The sequence below is a fragment of the Ylistrum balloti genome, unplaced genomic scaffold (assembly GCF_031769215.1).
Source record: "Ylistrum balloti isolate Yb309-2 unplaced genomic scaffold, AGI_CSIRO_Ybal_v1 Utg370518, whole genome shotgun sequence".
NCBI classification, from domain to species: Eukaryota; Metazoa; Mollusca; class Bivalvia; order Pectinida; family Pectinidae; genus Ylistrum; species Ylistrum balloti.
In genome coordinates, this window is record NW_026782332.1 from 382,501 (window position 1) to 402,920 (window position 20,420).

The 20,420-nt window shown below is 35.3% G+C and overlaps 1 protein-coding gene across 1 annotated transcript; it reads left to right on the top strand.

The window, feature by feature from the left end:
* The first annotated feature begins 1,134 nt into the window (after positions 1 to 1,134).
* On the top strand, positions 1,135 to 18,951 carry LOC132555817 (monoacylglycerol lipase ABHD2-like). The gene is made up of 8 exons (XM_060220178.1): positions 1,135 to 1,292; positions 8,610 to 8,785; positions 9,549 to 9,716; positions 10,769 to 10,952; positions 11,661 to 11,855; positions 14,431 to 14,500; positions 16,879 to 16,963; positions 18,791 to 18,951. Exons 1-8 carry the CDS (start codon positions 1,135 to 1,137, stop codon positions 18,949 to 18,951), a joined length of 1,197 nt encoding a protein of 398 aa, XP_060076161.1.
* Positions 18,952 to 20,420: the final 1,469 nt, after the last annotated feature.

Below are 20,420 nucleotides of genomic sequence, written 5' to 3' on the forward strand. Positions count from 1 at the left end.
CCATTAGCTTCAAAATCTCCCAATATTTCAGCTTTATTGTCCCTTTTAATTTTTTGCGAAAATATTGCTTCGTAGCTTGTTATTTTAAATGTGAATACCTTTCGATAGGTTGCTTTATAGGTAGCACTGAATTTTAGGTGAATTAACACCGTGTATGCTAATGACGCTACACACACATAGACGATTTCATGAGACCAATATAAGAAAAATACTTAAGGAAGGACGAGGGGTGAGAGTCTGTCTCAAAAGTGAATATCTAAAACGTCACTATGTCCAATTTGTACAACATGAGTTATTTGAATATGCAAATTGAATTTTACTCTATATTTCCGGTCTTCGCTTGATCAAAGACTACATATTATAAAAAAGTAATGCACAAGGACTAGAAAGGTTAGTTTTTAATTAGCGAGTGTAAAGAACTGTAGATGTATTTATTAACTTTTCATTTTCTATTAACCTTTTTTTAAAAATTATTATTGAATCGTAGTAAAATGTTTAAATGAACTTTTTTTTATATTTCATACTCTTTGTGTGTGTGTGTGTGTGTGTGTGTGTGTGTGTGTGTGTGTGTGTGAGGGAGGGTGTGTTTGTGTGTGTGTGTCTAATTTTAATTCATTGATTTACGACACTATTAAGGCCTTTCATCGGACGAGTGTCCGTAGGTCAATATGACCAGGGGCTTAAGTATGGCTATGAGATCAAAGTCCAGAACGAACATCCTTTGTCATTTCTATAATTAGAACATCGAATATTATTGATGTTGCAATATACGTATTAAGCAATTGATTATAACACGGGCCTAGATAAAGCTGCCATCTATAGTTCAGTTCGCGCGTGAGTAATTTCCATCCCCTGCCCCTCTTTCCTTTGAATTAAACTCCATTTTTATCAATTTGGTGTTTTCTTTTTGCTGGTATATCGACTTTCACGATCAAAGGGAGCTAACTCTAACTACACAAGATTCCAAAATCCGTCGTAACCGTTTCCTGTTTTGTTTATTATTATACATTTGACCTTTGAACTGACAGTTGGTCCGTCCGTGTTCACAACTTGGTAAATGATTAATATGTACACCATACACTACCCCGGTTAGACGTGTACGTTGTGAGAAAATCTATACAGAAAATTTCCAAGATGATGGAAATATGGTCGTTTCTGGGAATATTACTTTTGTATTCCATTTTTCGCCTTCTTCACTGGAGTAGTTTGCCGTCAGCTCCGACGCTCTACTGGAAAGAAGGGTCGAAATTCGTCCAAGAGATTATCAACTCATGTCCATTTCTAACCGAACCGTAAGTATTTGAGGGTATTAATCAATGGGATTAGATATTTCATTAATAACGAAACTATTTCGTAATGAGACTTTGATTGAAATAATTGGAACCGTACTTTATTTTTCTAAAATGTTCCGGATTATAGGCAGAGCCAGTTAACACATCTAAACTAACGAGCCCTTGTCTAGTCTAGTCGAACAGCTATGGTTTTGGACAAGGACGGTTAATAGTATACCTCCTTGTTTGGGACAACAATCGATAATTTATGAAAAATCTAGTTATGTTCCTTGTGTTTCCTTTGGAAATCTATTTCAATAACTTTTTTTCCCACCTTTTTTTCACCGCGGTTTGGGGTGGGGAAAGGGGGGGGGGGGGGGGTTTGGGGATGTGGGGGGGGGGGGGGGGGGGGGCTGGGAGTGTATGGGGATTGTAAACTAAAGTCTGAATTCTCTCAGAAAATTGATAATGTGTCTCAGTATTAAGAGGTTTCTGTATTATCTATGATTGAAACTTTTTAAAAAATATCACAGCCAAGTGATCATTCACAATTATTTTGACATTGTATTATTCCAGGGTTTTCCATAATTTTGTTAGTAGTAGGCTGTGTAGTGAAAGTAGGAGGCTGGCCTGCCGTGTACGTGTAGTCGTGTACGGAACATTATTATGTAACTGGATTGGTGTAGGCGGCCAAATGATCAAAGTAGGCGGTCAAATTGGCCGGCTCTTATGGAAAACCCTGTATTCATTACATTTTTTGATACTGCATTTGGCAATGCCATTGTCGGAATACTCCTGTTACGTACATTTTTGTTGTAGCAATGCCATTGTCGGAATACTCCTGTTACGTACATTTTTGTTGTAGCAATGCCATTATTGGAATACACCTGTCACGTACATTTTTGTTGTAGCAATGCCATTGTTGGAATACACCTGTCACGTACATTTTTGTTGTAGCAATGCCATTGTCGGAATACACCTGTTACATACATTTTTGTTGTATTCAGCAGTGGCGGAAAACAGCTGCATTTAAGCAAGTGCGATAATTCAAAAGAATTACTCTCTGAATTTATTTAAATACTTTAATGTTTAGAAATGTAAAAAGTTATTGAAATAAGTGATTTTACAAGTAGCAGTGAACATGTCGATCGATGAAAATTCATAAAATTAGTGTTAGATGCGATGAAGTTTGGAACTATATTTCTGTGCAGAAGAGTTACTTTGACATCCGTCGTGCAGAAGAGTTACTTTGACATCCGTCTTCACGCAAAATTCAGCAAGAAAACTTGAAGTTTCAATAGTCTGATTATCAACGAATGTTGCATGATAAATAGAACACATGGTCAGAGAATATACATGGTTAGTGTCTTAAAATATCAGCTGTATTTGGGTGAGGGTGAAGAGCTTGAACCAAAATGCAGATTATATTTAAAGACACTAACCATGTATATTCTCTATATATAGGTCTGGATGTGTTGAACAACATGGTCAATTCAGAATACAATAAAAGTTAATAGAATGTATGAATAATTTGAAATACTGAAAATCAGTAAAAATTAAAATATCGCAATGTAACACTTTGTTATGGGGTATTTGATGTACCTGGAAAATATAATCCTGTTATGTTTGTGATGATCCTTGATACATTCTATTCAGTTGTAAAATAGAAGTCATAGATTAAATCAGAGACATTTATATGTGTGTTATATATGTCTCTGATTAAATCAAAGAAGTCTGCCAGGTTAGGCTGTATTACAACATTGTAAATTTGTAGAAGAATTGGTGAAAACCTGTATCACTTGACCACTGAACTTCTACATATTGATGTATTAAGTAAGATTCCTGCTCTTTAGGCCCATATCTACTGTAATGCCAGAATCTACCGGAAAGCTGCCCAGTCGATAAAGCGGCGGTAATTTGAGGTTTAAAAAATCTTTGTTTCCATACACATTTTAAGGTATGTCTAATTTCCAGATGCTTTCACAAGTTACCAAGTGCACAAAAGTCACGACAATCTAGATAGCCGAGAGCATGAAATTACGAGTTGTTAACATTAAAACTTTAATTCATGCTATCTATTGTGTTTAGGAAACAGCCATAACCCATCAGCAGTTAAAATCAAACTTTTGTGATGTAGTTCATCAATTATGAAATCAGGAATTTTGGAACATTTTCTTCAGATTGGTAATGCAGGGCTCTCGATCTGCCAGATTTATCGGCCCCATTCCCAATTAAAAAAAGTATCTTTTTATCCCAATTTAGACCCCAAGTTCTCCCAATTCTAAGGAAAATGCCGTTATTTTTCCCAATTCTAAGGGCCCCGGGCCCCAGTCCCAAAATGGGGTGTGAGAGCCCTGTAATGTCAATAGAATAAAAGTTCTTATAACACAACCAGTAGAAGATTAGTGTGTGACGTCACCTTCATCTTATAACACAACCTGTAGAAGATTAGTGTGTGACGTCACCTTCATCTTATAACACAACCAGTAGAAGATTAGAGTGTGACGTCACCTTCATCTTATAACATAGCCAGTAGAAGATTAGAGTGTGAGGTTTCGATGACTACACGGTCACCTTCATCTTATAACACGGCCAGTAGAAGATTAGAGTGTGACGTTTCAATGACTACACGGTCACCTTCATCTTATAACACAACCAGTAGAAGATTAGAGTGTGACGTTTTTTAAATGACTACAAGGTCACATTCATCTTATAACACAACCAGTAGAATATTAGAGTGTGAGGTTTCGATGACTAAATGGTCACCATCATCTTATAAAACAACCAGTAGAAGATTAGAGTGTGAGGTTTGGATGCAAACATGGTCACCTTCATTTTAGAAAACTTCCAGTAGAAGATTAGAGTGTGACATTTCTCACGACAGGGAAAATAACCTTTTCAGTTGGCTGGTTAAGGAGGCCATTTAGATACCATACAATGGGTCAGCACTAAACAGGGAGGAGGGGGCCCATAGACTCTCACACATCTATGACCAAGTGTTAAAGCCAAAATTGACAACAGTATATTGTTACCATCATATGTATTTTTGGTTTGTAATCTGTTTACCATCTCGTCACACTTTTTTCAGACCTACTGTCCGTGTGATTATAATACAGTAAAAAAGTTGGTTGATTCCAGACCATCTTGTACATATGTATGTCAGTGTTAGTACGAAGATGATCATGTAGTCATTGAAATGTGATTGAAACACCACAATCTAATCTCTCTAATCTTCTACTGGTTGTGTTATAAGAACTTCTGTTCTCCATAACTGGCTGACAGTGCATTCAATTTTCGCAGAAAGTGAATATATTTTCTAATGAAGTAATATCACTTTTTTTTTGTAACTAATACCTCATTTACCTTGAATTTAAATAATAATTGGCAATTTTCGTCTTTATCATGCACAATATGAATTTTTTTGTTTGCTTAAACACAAGAATATATTAAGGTATTGATCAATTAGATAATGGACGATTATGATCATCGTTCCATCATTACTACATTTATTACATGTTACCTCTTAAGTTAGTCCGAATCATTCTGACAATCGACCAAATTTTTATAAGAGAGTCGATCAGTATCAGAACATAGTTTCAATTAAATATGAGGAAATAAATGACTTGCACCAGGGTGATATTCAAAGGATTAATGTAGAAAGAAACTCTCACTTTTGGATTGAAATGTCATGTATCACCTATTTATAATTGCTAACATTCATGTACTCCTGGGCCTGTATTCATGAAACCATTCTCATGCTCAAGCATAGATTTTGTGCTCAAGCAAACTTTTTTATAATTCACCTAAATCATATAAAATAATACAAATGTCAAATATAAACATTGAATATAACTTTGACTTGAAGTCCTTTAAAAATTTTTTTTAATCTTGAGCAAAATCAGCCTTATTTATTAATTTATAACTTAAACAAGACATAAGGCTTGAGCACAAAATTCATGCTTGAGCATGAGGATGGTTTCATGAATACGGGCCCAGATCAATATAAACAAATCAGAATAACTCGCTCAAGGTAGACTTTACCAGGGCTGATTGATCAGTTGTGAGACATTTATAGAAGAAATTAAGCAGGGATGTTCTTTTTCAGCTTTACTATTCCGTGACTGTTTAAGACCGCTGTCATTTGATCAGGTTATGTCAAAGAGGAAGCACTCTAAATTAAACAATGTAAGTGACTTTTGCAAAATGGACAAAATTGCTGTAGGAACAGTGATTCAATAGCTGCATAAGAAAGGTCTAGAACCTAAGGATATCCATACTGATATGGTAGCAACACTAGGGAATGATGCCCCTTCATATGCTACAGTGAAAAGGTGGATGGCGGCAATTAAGTGTGGCAGGCAGAACCTTGGGAATGATGCCCGTCCTGGAGTGGTTTTGGCTTCAGGTTTATGGGATGCTGATGGTAGATTATCTGCAAAAGGGACAAACAATCAATAGAACATATTATGCATCAGTTCATATGCAGTCAAGAGAAAACATTAGACTCAGCCAACACAGAAAAGTCAGTAAAGGTGTGTTGTTCCACTAGGACAATGTCCTTGTTCACATGTCTGTCATGGCTGCCATTAACGATTGTGGTTGTGATGGAATTTTGGTCTTATTTGCCTGATATCGCCCCGTCAGACTTTCATCCATTTCCGATATTTGAAAAGTCCATTTCTGTACCCATTTTCGGTCAATTTCTGAAGGGTGAAGAAAAAGACTATTTTAAAAATGGCATTGAGGCCTTTAAACATCACTGGCAATTGTGTATAGACACTGAAGGGGATCATGTTGAAAGATAATGCAATATGTCTGCTGAAGGTCAAATCCTTAAATATGACATCTATGGCCAAGTGTTAAATAAAGTGTAGCCAAATTGACGACAGTACATTGTTACCATCTGGTGTATTTTTTTGTTCTGTTGATGTTGACTCACCTCATCTCATTAATATACAATTTTTGAGCTGGCTTCAAGTAGTTTTGCTTCAGCTCATTTAAATATTCATGAGCATGCTATTTAAATATTGATGAGGTTGGCTTTGTCTCATTTGAATATTCATGAGTAATGTTTGCATCATTTGATTAAAGAATTCTTGAACTTGCAGTGGAATTGACCTCATGCCATTTAAATATTCATGAGTATACTTAACCTAATCTCACTTAAAGTCATAAGCCTGTTTAGCCTCATCTCATTTAGATATGTTTATGAGCTTGATTTCAAGTAATTTGAATATTCATTAGCTGCCTTTGCCACATCTATTGAATATGTAAGCTGACCTCATTAAGATATATGAGATAGTATGACCTCACATCATTTTAATATGGACAAACATGGTCTCATCTGATCTGAATATTCATGAACTTGATCTCATTTGCTAAAGGAGGTCCAGTGCCTTATGGTCAAGTGTCTGACTGGATTGTTAATGAAGGTAAACCAGAATTGATTTTTTGTTTCAGAGTTGAGAATCACTAGGGGCCTCCCACAGGGTGTAATTACTGTAATAAGTAAATGCTGAAGACAGAGTAATCTAGAGATGGCCATGGTTCCCTCAGGATCCGGAATAGCTCATCCATTTTTAATCCTCGTCTTAATTAAGTTTGTGTGAATCCCATAAATAAGAATGGTACAGATGTATCTGGGAACCTGCTATTACTTCCATATAATGAAAATTCCATTAGTTAGTGTAGTTGAAAATCACCAAATATACTCTGTGATAAATATAGGCCAGCCTCTTTATCGTTTATCAGTAAATTTATCATTTATCAGTAAAAGTTATCTTTTATCAGTAAAAGTTATCATTTATCAGTAAAATGTATCCTTTGTCAGTTAAATTTATCGTTTATCATTAAATTTATCATTAATCAGTTAAATTTAACATTTATCAGTAAATTTATCATTAACAAATTTCGTTTATATTAAATTTTCAAATCATCTTTTTGTTTATCATTAAATTTATCATTAACATAAATTTTTTTATGTAAATTTCATTAATCAGTTGAATTTATCGTTTATCATTAAAACTTCAGAAAAATTTATTGTTTATCAGTAAATTTATCATTTATCAGTAAAAGTTATCGTTTATCAGTAAAATGTATCCTTTGTCGGTTAAATTTATCGTTTATCATTAAATTTATCATTAATCAGTTAAATTTATTGTATATAGTAAATTTATCATTAATCAGTAAATTTCCCCTCAGATATTTCATGTACAAATTTCCTTAATATTTTCAAATCATCTTTTTGAAATAAGATTTCTTCACATAATTTTTTTATGTAAGATATTAAGACTGATTCATGTGGAACTTCAGGAAAAATTGCGTATTGTATCACTTGTAGATTATTATCATTGTAATAGGAACGGGGTGGTGTGACATGTATATAGTATTAAATACGGTCTCTGTCACCCAGCTGACAGGGTGGTGTGACTTGTATATAATGTTAAATACAGTCTCTGTCACTCGGCTGACGGGGTGGTGTGACTTGTATATAGTATTAAATACGGTCTCTGTCACCCAGCTGACAGGGTGGTGTGACTTGTATATAATGTTAAATACAGTCTGTCACTCAGCTGACAGGTCGGTGTGACTTGTATAAAGTGTTAAATACTGTCTCTGTCACTCGGCTGGCAGGTTGGTGTGACTTGTACATAGTGTTAAATACAGTCTCTGTCACTCGGCTGACGGGGTGGTGTGGCTTGTATATAGTGTTAAATACAGTCTCTGTCACTCAGCTGACGGGTCGGTATGGCTTGTATATAGTGTTAAATACAGTCTCTGTCACTCAGCTGACGGAGCAAGCTTCTTATATTCAGTTAGTAGGGCTGGTCAGCCGTTACACCAGAGACCCAGGTTCGATTCCATCTCGTGTTCTTTCACATCAATATTAGGATGTATGCAAGAGTTGTTTACAAAAGCAAAAAGAAGAGCAGGACAATTAATTTAGAAAATGATTTTTCTTTTTTCAGAAAATGCTAAAATCTCTCCAAAGTTGATTGGTTCATGATAGTGTGACGTATTGTATCAAATGTGATGACATGGAGAAATAAGTTTTAAAACTGGTTTTCAATTTAGATGTGCTTGTTCATATGTATATCACATATCTACTACTGATATAATGTAGTGCTTCTGGAAACTACATGTTTCTTGAACAACGTTTTGTATATCATTGTCTTTGTATTGTTTCTGTTAAAGATATAAAGAATAACCCATAGGTTGGACGGAAATTATACAAAACTGACATATTTTAATATCTTCATATCTATTTATGTACTACCCTAATTTTTACAGAGTTTGTGTGAAATTTGTGTTGGAATAAGAAAGGAATTTCTTTTTCAGATACAAGCCGCCGTTATGGTGGGGAAAGAGTGGCCATATACAAACCATTGTCTATGCAAAATTAGGTAGAGTTAGCTCCCCTTTCCCAAAGGGAGAACGTCACTATATTGTCCTGTCAGATGGCGCCACCATGGTCTATGATGTATTTCAACCACACAGAGCTCATGAATCGGGAGGTAATTTTGTTCTTAAAAAATCGTGTTTTGTGTTTTATTGTGTATACATGAGAACTAGGTGTAGACTCACTATATCTGTTTGATGGGACTTATTACTGTGGTATAGTTAGCTTTCCATGTGTTAAATTACACACTAAATAAGGAAAAAGAAAGCAACTCACTTTCTAATGCTTAATTTTGAGTAGAATACTAAAAGCAAACATTTTGTCTACATTAAATATTCAAACTAAAGAACATAAAAATGCTTACATGTATAGTCATTTTCAAGTCTACAACTTCTTACTGTGCAGGACTTTTGGGAAAGGGCATTTACATCTCATTTTAGTGAGAAAAGGAATCATTTGGGATAGAAATTTTAGGATGAAGCTGAATATTTTGGAATTCATCATGGAATTCATTTATTATGAAATAAATCCAGTTGGTAATAGGGATCATGTTCCACCCCTTAGAGGCCCCCCCCCTCCCCGCTTCCTCTCCCAGAAAATGCCACGGTGGCTGTGATCAAGTGATGAAGTGTCTTACCATCTTTATCACTTGTCCTCAATCTCTGGGTTATAGGTTTGAGGCCAATGTGGAGCAGTGCCAGGCACTGGCATCTGTAAACAATTGAACATTTTCAACTTCTTCTCAAAAAGTCTTGATCCAATTTCAATGAAATTTTGCAGAAACCTTCCCTGGCCTAAGACGAACCTAAATTGTGAATTATACAGTCCCTAATCCCTAGGTGTCCTGTGTTGATCAGACAGTAATTTTTTCTTTGTAGGCGACTACACCATTACTGTGTGTCCAGGAATTGCGAATTCCAGCGAGGCATCTTACATCTGTACATTTGTTAACTACGCCCAGGAGAACGGCTACCGTGTCACGGTTCTAAATCATCTCGGAGCTATACGAAGTGTGAAACTTACCAGCTCAAGAATTTTCACATATGGTAAAATTGATGTTATTGAAATTTAAAAAAAAATAATCTAATACCAAATTAAAAAAAAAAATCATTTTATTTGATAAGAATACATTTTTTCTGTTCATGTTGATTTTGGTACATTGGTTTTTGTGTACAGGTACAATTTTGAAGCTCCCCCAAAACTTTCAGGGTGAGCATATATTTGCCACTTTGTCCAATCCATCAATCTGTCTTTCTGTGTCTGGAGCATAACTAACTGGCCATAGTGATCATGAAACTTGGTGTATACATTGGTCATGCTTAGGGGATGTGCAAGTTACCATTGTCAGGTCCTGCAACAAATCTCAGAGTTATTGCCCTTTGATAATTTCATTTAAACTAGGATAGTGAAATTTGTTGTAAGCAATGCTTATTCTAAAATTTTTGCCCATTGTTAAAATTTCATGTGTAGAGCATAACTTTGCTTGCATTAAACTCAAGATAATGCAAGTGAAAGCATATACATTTTACTGGATTCAGAGGTCACGACCCATCGATTACAGAATTAACTCCCTTTGTTAAAACCATTGAGGGGAGAGCATAGCTATTTTGCATTTAAACAAGGATTGATTGTACTAAGAACAGTACCATTGTCAGGGCCTGCAACAAATCTCAGAGTTATTGCTGTTCAATAAGTTTTTATGTCTGGAATATAACTTCGCTTTCATTTCTACTAGGATAATGAAATTTGGTGTGACCAAAACTCATTCTACATTCTAAGGGGATGTACGTTGTTACAATTTCATTTCCCACAAAACCTTCATTACAGAGTTATTGCCCTTTGTTGAATTTATGTCATGAGCAAAACTTTGCATTCATTTGAACTAGGATAATGAAATTGAACTTGTTGTATATATAGTTCATACTAAGAGGGTGGGCAGTGTTGCCATTTTAGATACTGCAATCCATCATTACAGAATTATTGCCCTTTGTTGAAATGTTTTATCAAATGAATTTTTTTTTGTGGGGAGCATGTATCAGTTTCACTGATACTCTTGTCTTAGTTTTGCTGTTTAATGTTAGTCTTTGTTTCCTTGTAGGTGGTACCGAAGAGTTCCACACCATGATACAGGAAGTTAAACAGTTGTACCCTGGGAGTAACCTTATTGCCTGTGGGTTTAGCATGGGTGCTAATATTGTCGTCAAATACCTTGGCGAGAAACCAACAAACCAGCAACAATTCCTCTGTGCCTTATCAATCTGTCAGGGTTACGATGTCAATCAGTAAGTAAGGGGAGGCAACTATCGAAATTCAAGGGAGGTAATCTGTGCAAATGAAGAGATAACATATGTGATTCAATACCAGTGAGTTTTGTAATTCAAGAGAATTGTGACTTGCGATTTGCCATTTGTCCATCCACTAAGGACATTAACTTAATATTTTGGAATTATTCAAAAGCATTCATATAAATTTTCAGTGTCAATTATCAGTGTAAATTATCAGTGTCAATTATCAGTGTAAATTTTCAGTGTCAATTATCAGTGTAAATTTTCAGTGTAAATTATCAGTGTCAATTATCAGTGTCAATTATCAGTGTAAATTTTCAGTGTCAATTATCAGTGTAAATTTTCAGTGTAAATTTTCAGCTGCTGATATTTTTTTTCTTTAAAAACAGTAGAATTTCCATGAATAATTAATTAAATGAGGTTTGATTTCATTGCCATTTAAATTATCCTTGACTAGCAATACTACATCCATCTAGCTTACAATATTCACTCAGTGATGTTTGATTTTGGTATTGTTAAAGTTTATTAATTTCGTGACATCTATTTCATCGTCACTACTTCTTGATTGGGGATAATGATGTCACGTCTTTCTTTGTTAAATGTTAAATTCATTAATATCTAATTTCGTTGTCACTACTACTTGACTGGAGATAATGACGTCGCGTCTATCTTTACGATGTTAAATTCAGTGATATCTAATTTCAGTGCCACGTCACTTCTGCTCGACTGGAGGTACTTACGTCGTGTGTATCTTTATGTGATGACGGCCAATCAGAAAGGCATGATGAGTCGACACCATGACAAGCTGATGGATCCAAAACTTCTCAAAAGCCATAACATAGACAGAGAAAGAGTTTTCAACTCAACCTCACTCGTTGAAATTGATGAGCTGTACACCAGGTAGAAATATGATATAATTTATTTCAAGAAAAATTGTTGGACCTGACAATATCGAGTCTTTCCAAACAATTTTATAGGGCATATCAAAAGTAAAGGGGGCAATCCTTTGTAAAGTCAAAAGAAAAATAATGGAGGGGTCAGTTTAAGTTTTAAAGTTATGAAGTTTTAAATCTTGAGGAACTCAGCTCTCCATAACCCCCTTTCAGGCCTGTGATATTTTGTGAAAATTTAATTTCTCTAACGCAAGATAAATTTTAGCATTCTACAACTATTCATTTAGACACCTACATTGGAATTTACTTTGTGTGTATAGATCTAAGGTCAGGCTGTAAATGCTGATTTTCTTCAAGGATATAAAAAAGCCTTAATTATATATACATATGTATACAACATGTATACTGCTGTTCTGTATGTTTACAACAAACACTTTTTTTCTGATTTAGTGATATGCCTACCTGCTAATTTTGAATCAGTGTGTTAAGGATTATTATGGGTTAAATGTATCTGTGAGGCAGTGTAACAAAATGAGTAAAAAATGGGTTTAATGGTAACTTTGGAATGGTGTGTATCGTAGAGAGCAGCATCTTAGTTTAAAATACATCAGGTCAAAAGTCGGTCAATGCTGGGCGAGGTAAAAATCATGTGATTGATAGGTAGTGATGCACGCCTGATAACGGGCGTGGTGTGCACACCAGTGTTGAAGCACCGTGGCAGAATATCGCCGGTATGATTGATCAGGACAGATAGATGCTCTCTTTTGTATGTCTCGCGCTGGCGAAGGTATTTGTAGGTAAACAAGATAAGAAACAATGTATAAGGTAGATCAAAGTTGATAACAGGTACTCCTAGTCGCACATGCCTTCATAATTAGATGTTTCGGGGGTTGGGTTATTGTTGTCCAATAGGGACTGGGCTGAGATTATGTATTTGGGTATTATTTATACTAAGACAATAGCCAGCAGAAGTTAGTCTGGGATCGAGTAGCTAGAGAGAGTTGGGAGTGGGACGTGGAGACGGGCAGAGTCCCGTATATTACCTGCTCCACGATGGAGCGGGCCCTGGCCAAGTTGGCCCAAGGACATTTGTATGGAACTCTTTGATATGGACGGGTAACCGATAGAACCTGAGGATGCTTCTGTATGTTAATTAGGAACTATCTTTTGTAATGGATATAACCGCGAAGTACAAACTATGGAAAACCACTATACGACGAAATAAACGTTTCGGTCAACCCATGTAAACACCATTTTTAGTCATTGTGTTACAGCAGTTCAGGCTCTGTCAAACTGGTCATACCTTTTTTGGACTGATTCGAATTCAAGATGGTCGACAGGTGGCCATCTTGGATTTTGGATGTAAAAGTTTGTTACCGCTATTTCTTGGAAAGTACTGGATGGATCTTTCTCAAATTTCATATGCAGGTTCCCCTTGGTCCCTTGTTGTGCATTGTACCTTTTTTGGACTGATTTGAATTCAAGATGGCCGACAGGCAGCCATCTTGGATTTTGGAAGTAAAAGTTTGTTACTGCTATTTCTTGGATAGTTCTGGATGGATCTTTCTCAAATTTCATATGCAGGTTCCCTTTGGTTCCAAGTTGTGCATTATATTTTTTTGGACTGATCCGAAATCAAGATGGCTGACAGGCAGCCATCTTGGATTTTGAGAGTAAAATCTTGTTATTGCTATATCTGAGGAAGTACTGGATGGATCCTTCTGATATTTCATAGATATTGGTTTCCCTTGGTCCCTAGTTGTGCATTGTACCTTTTTTGGACTGATTTGAAATCAAGGTGGCGCACAGGCAGCCATCTTGGATGTCGACAGTAATACAGCACAAGCATATTGTCCATTATCCACCTGTAACTGACTGCTATCTAATAATACTTTGGGATCTTTTTCAAATGATATTTGCTAATAGGTGCTTAATAAAAATATCTTGTGCCATCATTGAGTACATTCAATGAAGACCAGTTCATGAACATTTACAACACCTGTAACAAACAAAAAAAAATAAACAAATCTTCAAGAACTGAAAACAGATCCTCAAATGGTGGGCGCCAAGATCCCTCTGGGATCTCTTATTTAATGTTTGTTTTGTTTATTGATGTTTGTTTTGTTTTTGATGTTTGTTTTGTTTTTTGATGTTTGTTTTGTTTATTGATGTTTGTTTTGTTTTTTGAATGTTTGTTTTGCTTTTTTAATGTTTGTTTTGCTTTGAAAATCTTTAAGTGGAAGCATTTTAAAAAAAATTTTCATCGGTTAATTTAAATTAGTTTGAGCAACTGGGGCCTGAAGGTTTAAAGTAGCCTCCTGACTATTTAATCACACTGCCAGCAGCCACTCAAGGCTCAGGGTCACACTTCATATACAACCTGAAGACACAGTATCATGTAACACTGGTGAAATACTCTTTAATTCCGACTGACACAACATCTCAATTGTGGTAGACCATTAATCTGTCTTTCTGTTCATATTTTACTTTTTTAAAATTAAGTTTGAGTTTGAATTAGAATTTTCTTGACATGTTGGCCTTGAAGACTAATCTCTTATTTATATTTATATTTATTTCTGTAGGAGAAGACTTGGCTTTGAATCTCTAACAGATTATTACAGCTGGTGCAGCTGTCAGCCATTCATGCATGACGTAAGTACCACATCATACAAAAAAACTCACTTTATTTTTGATGCTGGTATCAAATCAGTAATTTGTTACATTTCTTTAATGGTCAGCACCTTGAATGTAACATTACAGGATTTATTCTCTATTAATTTCTTTCTAAAATTAATTAAATCAATAAATAGTTCTTAACTATAAAATATTTTTAAAAAATTAAATACAGAAATAGGGAGCTTGAAAAAAGGAATATACAGAGTTACTTCCCTTATCTATTGTTTCATAACAAAGTTTTATTGAAATTTTCAATGAACATCCTTTAATAATTTATACACAAATGAGTGATAACAATTTATACATAATTATCTGTTTGATACATCATGTAAGAAACAAGCTCCTGAAGACAAAATGCATTTTTCTCTCATATCCCGCCATATTGGATAGAGTTTGCCCTTGTGAGATAGCTATGTAAGAAAATTCTATCTTACATGGGCAAACACGTGCGCGGAGTAATCTGTGTTCATGGGAGACAACTCTTACAGCGTCGTCTGCTTGTTTGCATCGATCTGTCAGCTGTCATCGTCATGTCAACAAACAACATTCAATCGAGATTTAAAAAGTTAGATGTTCAGACACTGATAGAGGACTAGGAAAATGAAAATACACTGAAGAAGATTGGTTCACATGTAAAACTTCTGCCACCATTTCATCAACATCAACAGTTACTAGGCCTACATCTGATGTCACACTGTGTTTACCATCGTCATCACAACAAGAAAAGACGGTTAACACCTACAATCCTGTATCACAGAAACAATCTGAAACTCGCATCGAATCCTTGTTTGCTGGTTCTCACATTGAAAATTGCCAAATCACCGTAAATATCACCACAAATGTTCCACCACCCAAACGTCGTCGAATGATGGTGATCGAGAGCGACAGCGACTCGGAAAAGGAGATCGTGTGACGTCACGCCTTGAATTTATGAATGGAATTCCTTTGACTATGGTGACGTCATGTCAGCGTCACAGTATTTTGAAAAAATGTTAAAACAGTAAAAAGATAAATTGATATATTTCTTAAAATGATCAAATATGTGATTTTGATGATAAAACTATGTGTTGAATTATAAAAATCCGTTCCTTGTTGATTTCTTTGAAGTATTTGACAGAACAAGTTCTTTTCGCGGATGTTTACTTACACATACTATATAATCACAGAGATCATTTTTGTTTTTTTTTCATCTGCGAATAATATATTCATCCTGCAATATACCGAAAAATGGTTTGAAATTTGACAGCAAACTGAAAGCTTGCAAATATGGGTATGATCGTTTAGAATATCCAGTTCGTTTTTTATAAAAACCTTGGATTAGAAAAATGAAAAAAAAATGAAGATAATGGCCGACAGACTGTCCTTTTCCCAAAATTTTGGTAAAGATATGAGAGAAAAAGACTCTTTCATTATGTGTGTATGTAGGATAGGGATATTCCACCCTCGGGGTTACAAAATATGGTAAAAACCTCGGCAGAGCCTCGGGTTTCACCATATTTTGTGACCCTCAGGTGGAATATCCCTATCCTACATACACGCATATGAAAGAGTCTTATAATAAACAAATTACACAGAGGCACATTGAGGGGAATCTTAATACTTTATTACATTATAATGATATGGGCTAAGGGGCTATAACAGCTGTAGTGCCTGCCAAAACTTCAGTATTACCCAGCCAACAGGTAAATGCTTAGATACACTGTCAAGATATCAAAGCTGCTGGCTGAGCTATGTACCTGAAGAGAGGCAACTTAACTATTTACAGCCAAATAGAATTCTTGGGGGACTTACGAATTACGTAATGAAGTAAAATGCCCAAATTGAAGACGTACCACAGCTGAAATACCCCCAAGAAGTGACGCATCACTTCAGAAGAAACTTCACCATACACATATGGTTTTTAAAACAGTGTCAGAAATCTGTTGCCCTTAGGGACACCGACATTTTTCTATAGAATAATGTAAATGCTTTAATAATTCTTGTTTAGTTGTAGAATAAAGGCCATGTTGCACAGAAAATTTTGTATGAACTCCAAAAGGATTGACAAGGCAACTTGGACTGTTGAGAATGGCACTCTATGTTCTTTTTAATTTGCTGATCTTATATATTTAGATAACACGATCTCTTACTTCATGACATAATTTCAAAACTTGTTTTATCTCCTTTGTAGAGTTAGATGTGTTTTTTGGGCTATTTATTTATGCAGTTTGAGTGTTGGTTACAGTGACGATGAGTCTAGACACAGCCTCTAATAAAAGACCAGATATCCATCATTTTTACATGAAAGATTAACCTGGTCTTACTTGTAAAACCAAACACAGTAAATAGCCTAAAATCACTGATTTTGTTTACAGATTGAAATTCCTTTGTTTCTACTAAATGCTGAAGATGATCCCATTGTGCCCATGACTTTGGTCGATGTAGCGAAGGACTATGCTGGTAAGAGATTTAAAATAGGACACAAATATGGTTTGTTGGTTGTTTATGAAGCCCTGTCAACAACCAGTCATTATAAAAATATTGCCCTGTTAACAGCCAGTCATTATAAAAATATTGCCCTGTTAACAGCCAAAGTTATTAATAAAAATATCCCCCTGTCAACAGCCAGTCATTATAAAAATATCGCCCTGTCAACAGCCAGTCATCATAAAAATATTGCCCTGTCAACAACCAGTCATTATAAAAATATTGCCCTGTTAACAGCCAGTCATTATAAAAATATTGCCCTGTTAACAGCCAAAGTTATTAATAAAAATATCCCCCTGTCAACAGCCAGTCATTATAAAAAAGCCCTGTCAACAGCCAGTCATCATAAAAATATTGCCCTGTCAACAACCAGTTATCATAAAAATATCGCCCTGTCAACAGCCAGTCATTATAAAAATATTGCCCTGTTAACAGCCAAAGTTATTAATAAAAATATCCCCCCTGTCAACAGCCAGTCATTATAAAAATATTGCCCTGTCAACAGCCAAAGTTATTATAAAAATATCCCCCTGTCAACAGCCAAAGTTATTATAAAAATATCTCCCTGTCAACAGCCAAAGTTATTATAAAAATATCCCCCTGTCAACAGCCAAAGTTATAAAAATATCCCCCTGTCAACAGCCAAAGTTATTATACTGCTAGTAGTAGGTGGTGAATACCTCACTGAACAACATGTGAGAGGCCCATCATTTGTTATTTATAGCAGTTGGGGTATAGGGTCTTTCGCAAGGACACAAATATGGAAATCATTTTACCTTAGTACAGAGTTACTCAACAAAAACATTTTCTCATGCTTTCTTTAATTTGAACCAAATTTTAATTCTTGCAAATGTTAAAATAAATTTATAAAAAAAAAATTCACATTACTCTACTAGAACAAGACACTCAACACCATTCCCATGCACATTCAGACTAAAGAAAATGAAATATCAATTAACAAGATTTAAATGCTGTTTATCTTAGATAATACACATACACCCTCACAGGTAAAACAAACAAAAGGAACTCTGGTCAGGTGACCAAACAGGAACTGTGGCGTAGATCACAGGTGTGACAACAGAGCCTAATGTGTGTACTTACTAATATAACACTCAACAAATTCCAAATCATTTTACTTAAGGAAGATATTCTTTTTTTGATATTAACCTCCATGTCAAAAGAGTTCCTCATAAAAGTACATGTCTTGTGGAAATTTTTCTTGTTATATTTTACTACAGAATGTGTAATCTTCATTGGTCTCTTCTATTATGTAAGCCATATAGATCACAGGAAATATTTAGAGAAATTCTCGTCCTGATAAAAACTTGAAGGAAATTCTTCTTTGGATATACAATGATATGGCTATCTATGCATCTTATCTGTATTCCTGTTGTAAATATTTAAATATAATGTCATTTCTTACATACAATAGAAAGGAAAAAAGGAGCATATAAAATAGATTATCCCACATCTGTTACCAGTGGTAGATTTGGATAGATTTTTATATTATGTATTACAGTCACCTCTTTATGATTTCAAAGATAAAATATCACAATTAAAAAATGGGGAGATAACTCCTATATATTTTTACTGCATATTTTTTATATCAATGAAAAATGTGTGCATTTATAGATTCATTTAAATACCATTTCTGTTTTTCATCTTCCTTTTTTCACATTTTCAGTTTAAAATTTCTAAAGTGCTTGGGCCCTTGTTCCTTTTTTTATGTAAAAAACAGTTTTAGTCAAATTTTCAATTTTAACAATCAATATGTCATAGATAATTTGATTTTCTTGACAGTAAAACACGACAAGAGTCTGCTAGCTGTGACGAAACATGGTGGCCATCTTGGATACTTTGAGGGGCGTGGTTTGTGGGCTGACCCTATCACTTGGCTGGATCGTTCTATTATTCAATACACCAATGCTATCATTGCCTTTCACATCCGTGGAAAATTGTGACGAAGATTGAAGTCATAGAAAGAATTAATTTTTTTGCTGCACCAGTGCTTCTTGTCAATTTTTTGATATAGATGTTGCTTTCCACATTTTTTACAAATGTTGACCAATTTAAATTTTCGTCTCTGAGTAAAAACAAATTTTGTTTATTTTTACATAAATTTTTTTTTGTACTTTAATCTTAGTGCATAAATTAGTTCTACAGTACAAGGTTTAGAGAAGAATGATACTCCAGTTATCTTGTGATCGGGGTAAAAGAAGAATGCACTAAATTTTGATCATACTTAACATAGGTCGGGTCTAAAGTATTACACACGTCTTAAAACACTAGTGTAATGGGTTTCATAAAAAACATTTTTAAAATCCAAGGGTTTTGCATAACAAACCATCTACTTTGCAATCTTGAAATATATAATAATCAAACTGATGGTAAATAGTGAGCAATGTTATTGGTTAAGAATCACAAAAACTGACCAATCACGAGGCTGATCCATTTCATTGAAAAAGAAGGGACCCCATATAAATCTGTCCCCCTTTACATTATTTTACAATTCTTTGCGTTGGAACTGACTGGTGTTTTGTAGGTTTGCGTTGGAACTGACTGGTGTTTTGTAGGTTTGCGTTGGAACTGACTGGTGTTTTGTAGGTTTGCGTTGGAACTGACTGGTGTTTTGTAGGTTTGCGTTGGAACTGACTGGTGTTTTGTAGGTTTGCGTTGGAACTGACTGGTGTTTTGTAGGTTTGCGTTGGAACTGACTGGTGTTTTGTAGGTTTGCGTTGGAACTGACTGGTGTTTTGTAGGTTTGTGTTGGAACTGACTGGTGTTTTGTAAGTTTGTGTTGGAACTGACTGGTGTTGGAACTGACTGGTGTTTTGTAAGTTTGTGTTGGAACTGACTGGTGTTTTGTAGGTTTGTGTTGGAACTGACTGGTGTTTTGTAAGTTTGTGTTGGAACTGACTGGTGTTTTGTAGGTTTGTGTTGGAACTGACTGGTGTTTTGTAGGTTTGTGTTGGAACTGACTGGTGTTTTGTAGGTTTGTGTTGGAACTGACTGGTGTTTTGTAGGTTTGGTTTGCGTTGGAACTGACTGGTGTTTTGTAGGTTTGGTTTGACGTTGGAACTGTACTGGTGTAGGTTTGTGTTTTGTAGGTTTGCGTTGGAACTGACTGGTGTTTTGTAGGTTTGTGTTGGAACTGACTGGTGTTTTGTAGGTTTGCGTTGGAACTGACTGGTGTTTTGTAGGTTTGCGTTGGAACTGACTGGTGTTTTGTAGGTTTGCGTTGGAACTGACTGGTGTTTTGTAGGTTTGCGTTGGAACTGACTGGTGTTTTGTAGGTTTGTGTTGGAACTGGTGTTTTGTAGGTTTGTGTTGGAACTGACTGGTGTTTTGTAGGTTTGTGTTGGAACTGACTGGTGTTTTGTAGGTTTGTGTTGGAACTGACTGGTGTTTTGTAGGTTTGTGTTGGAACTGA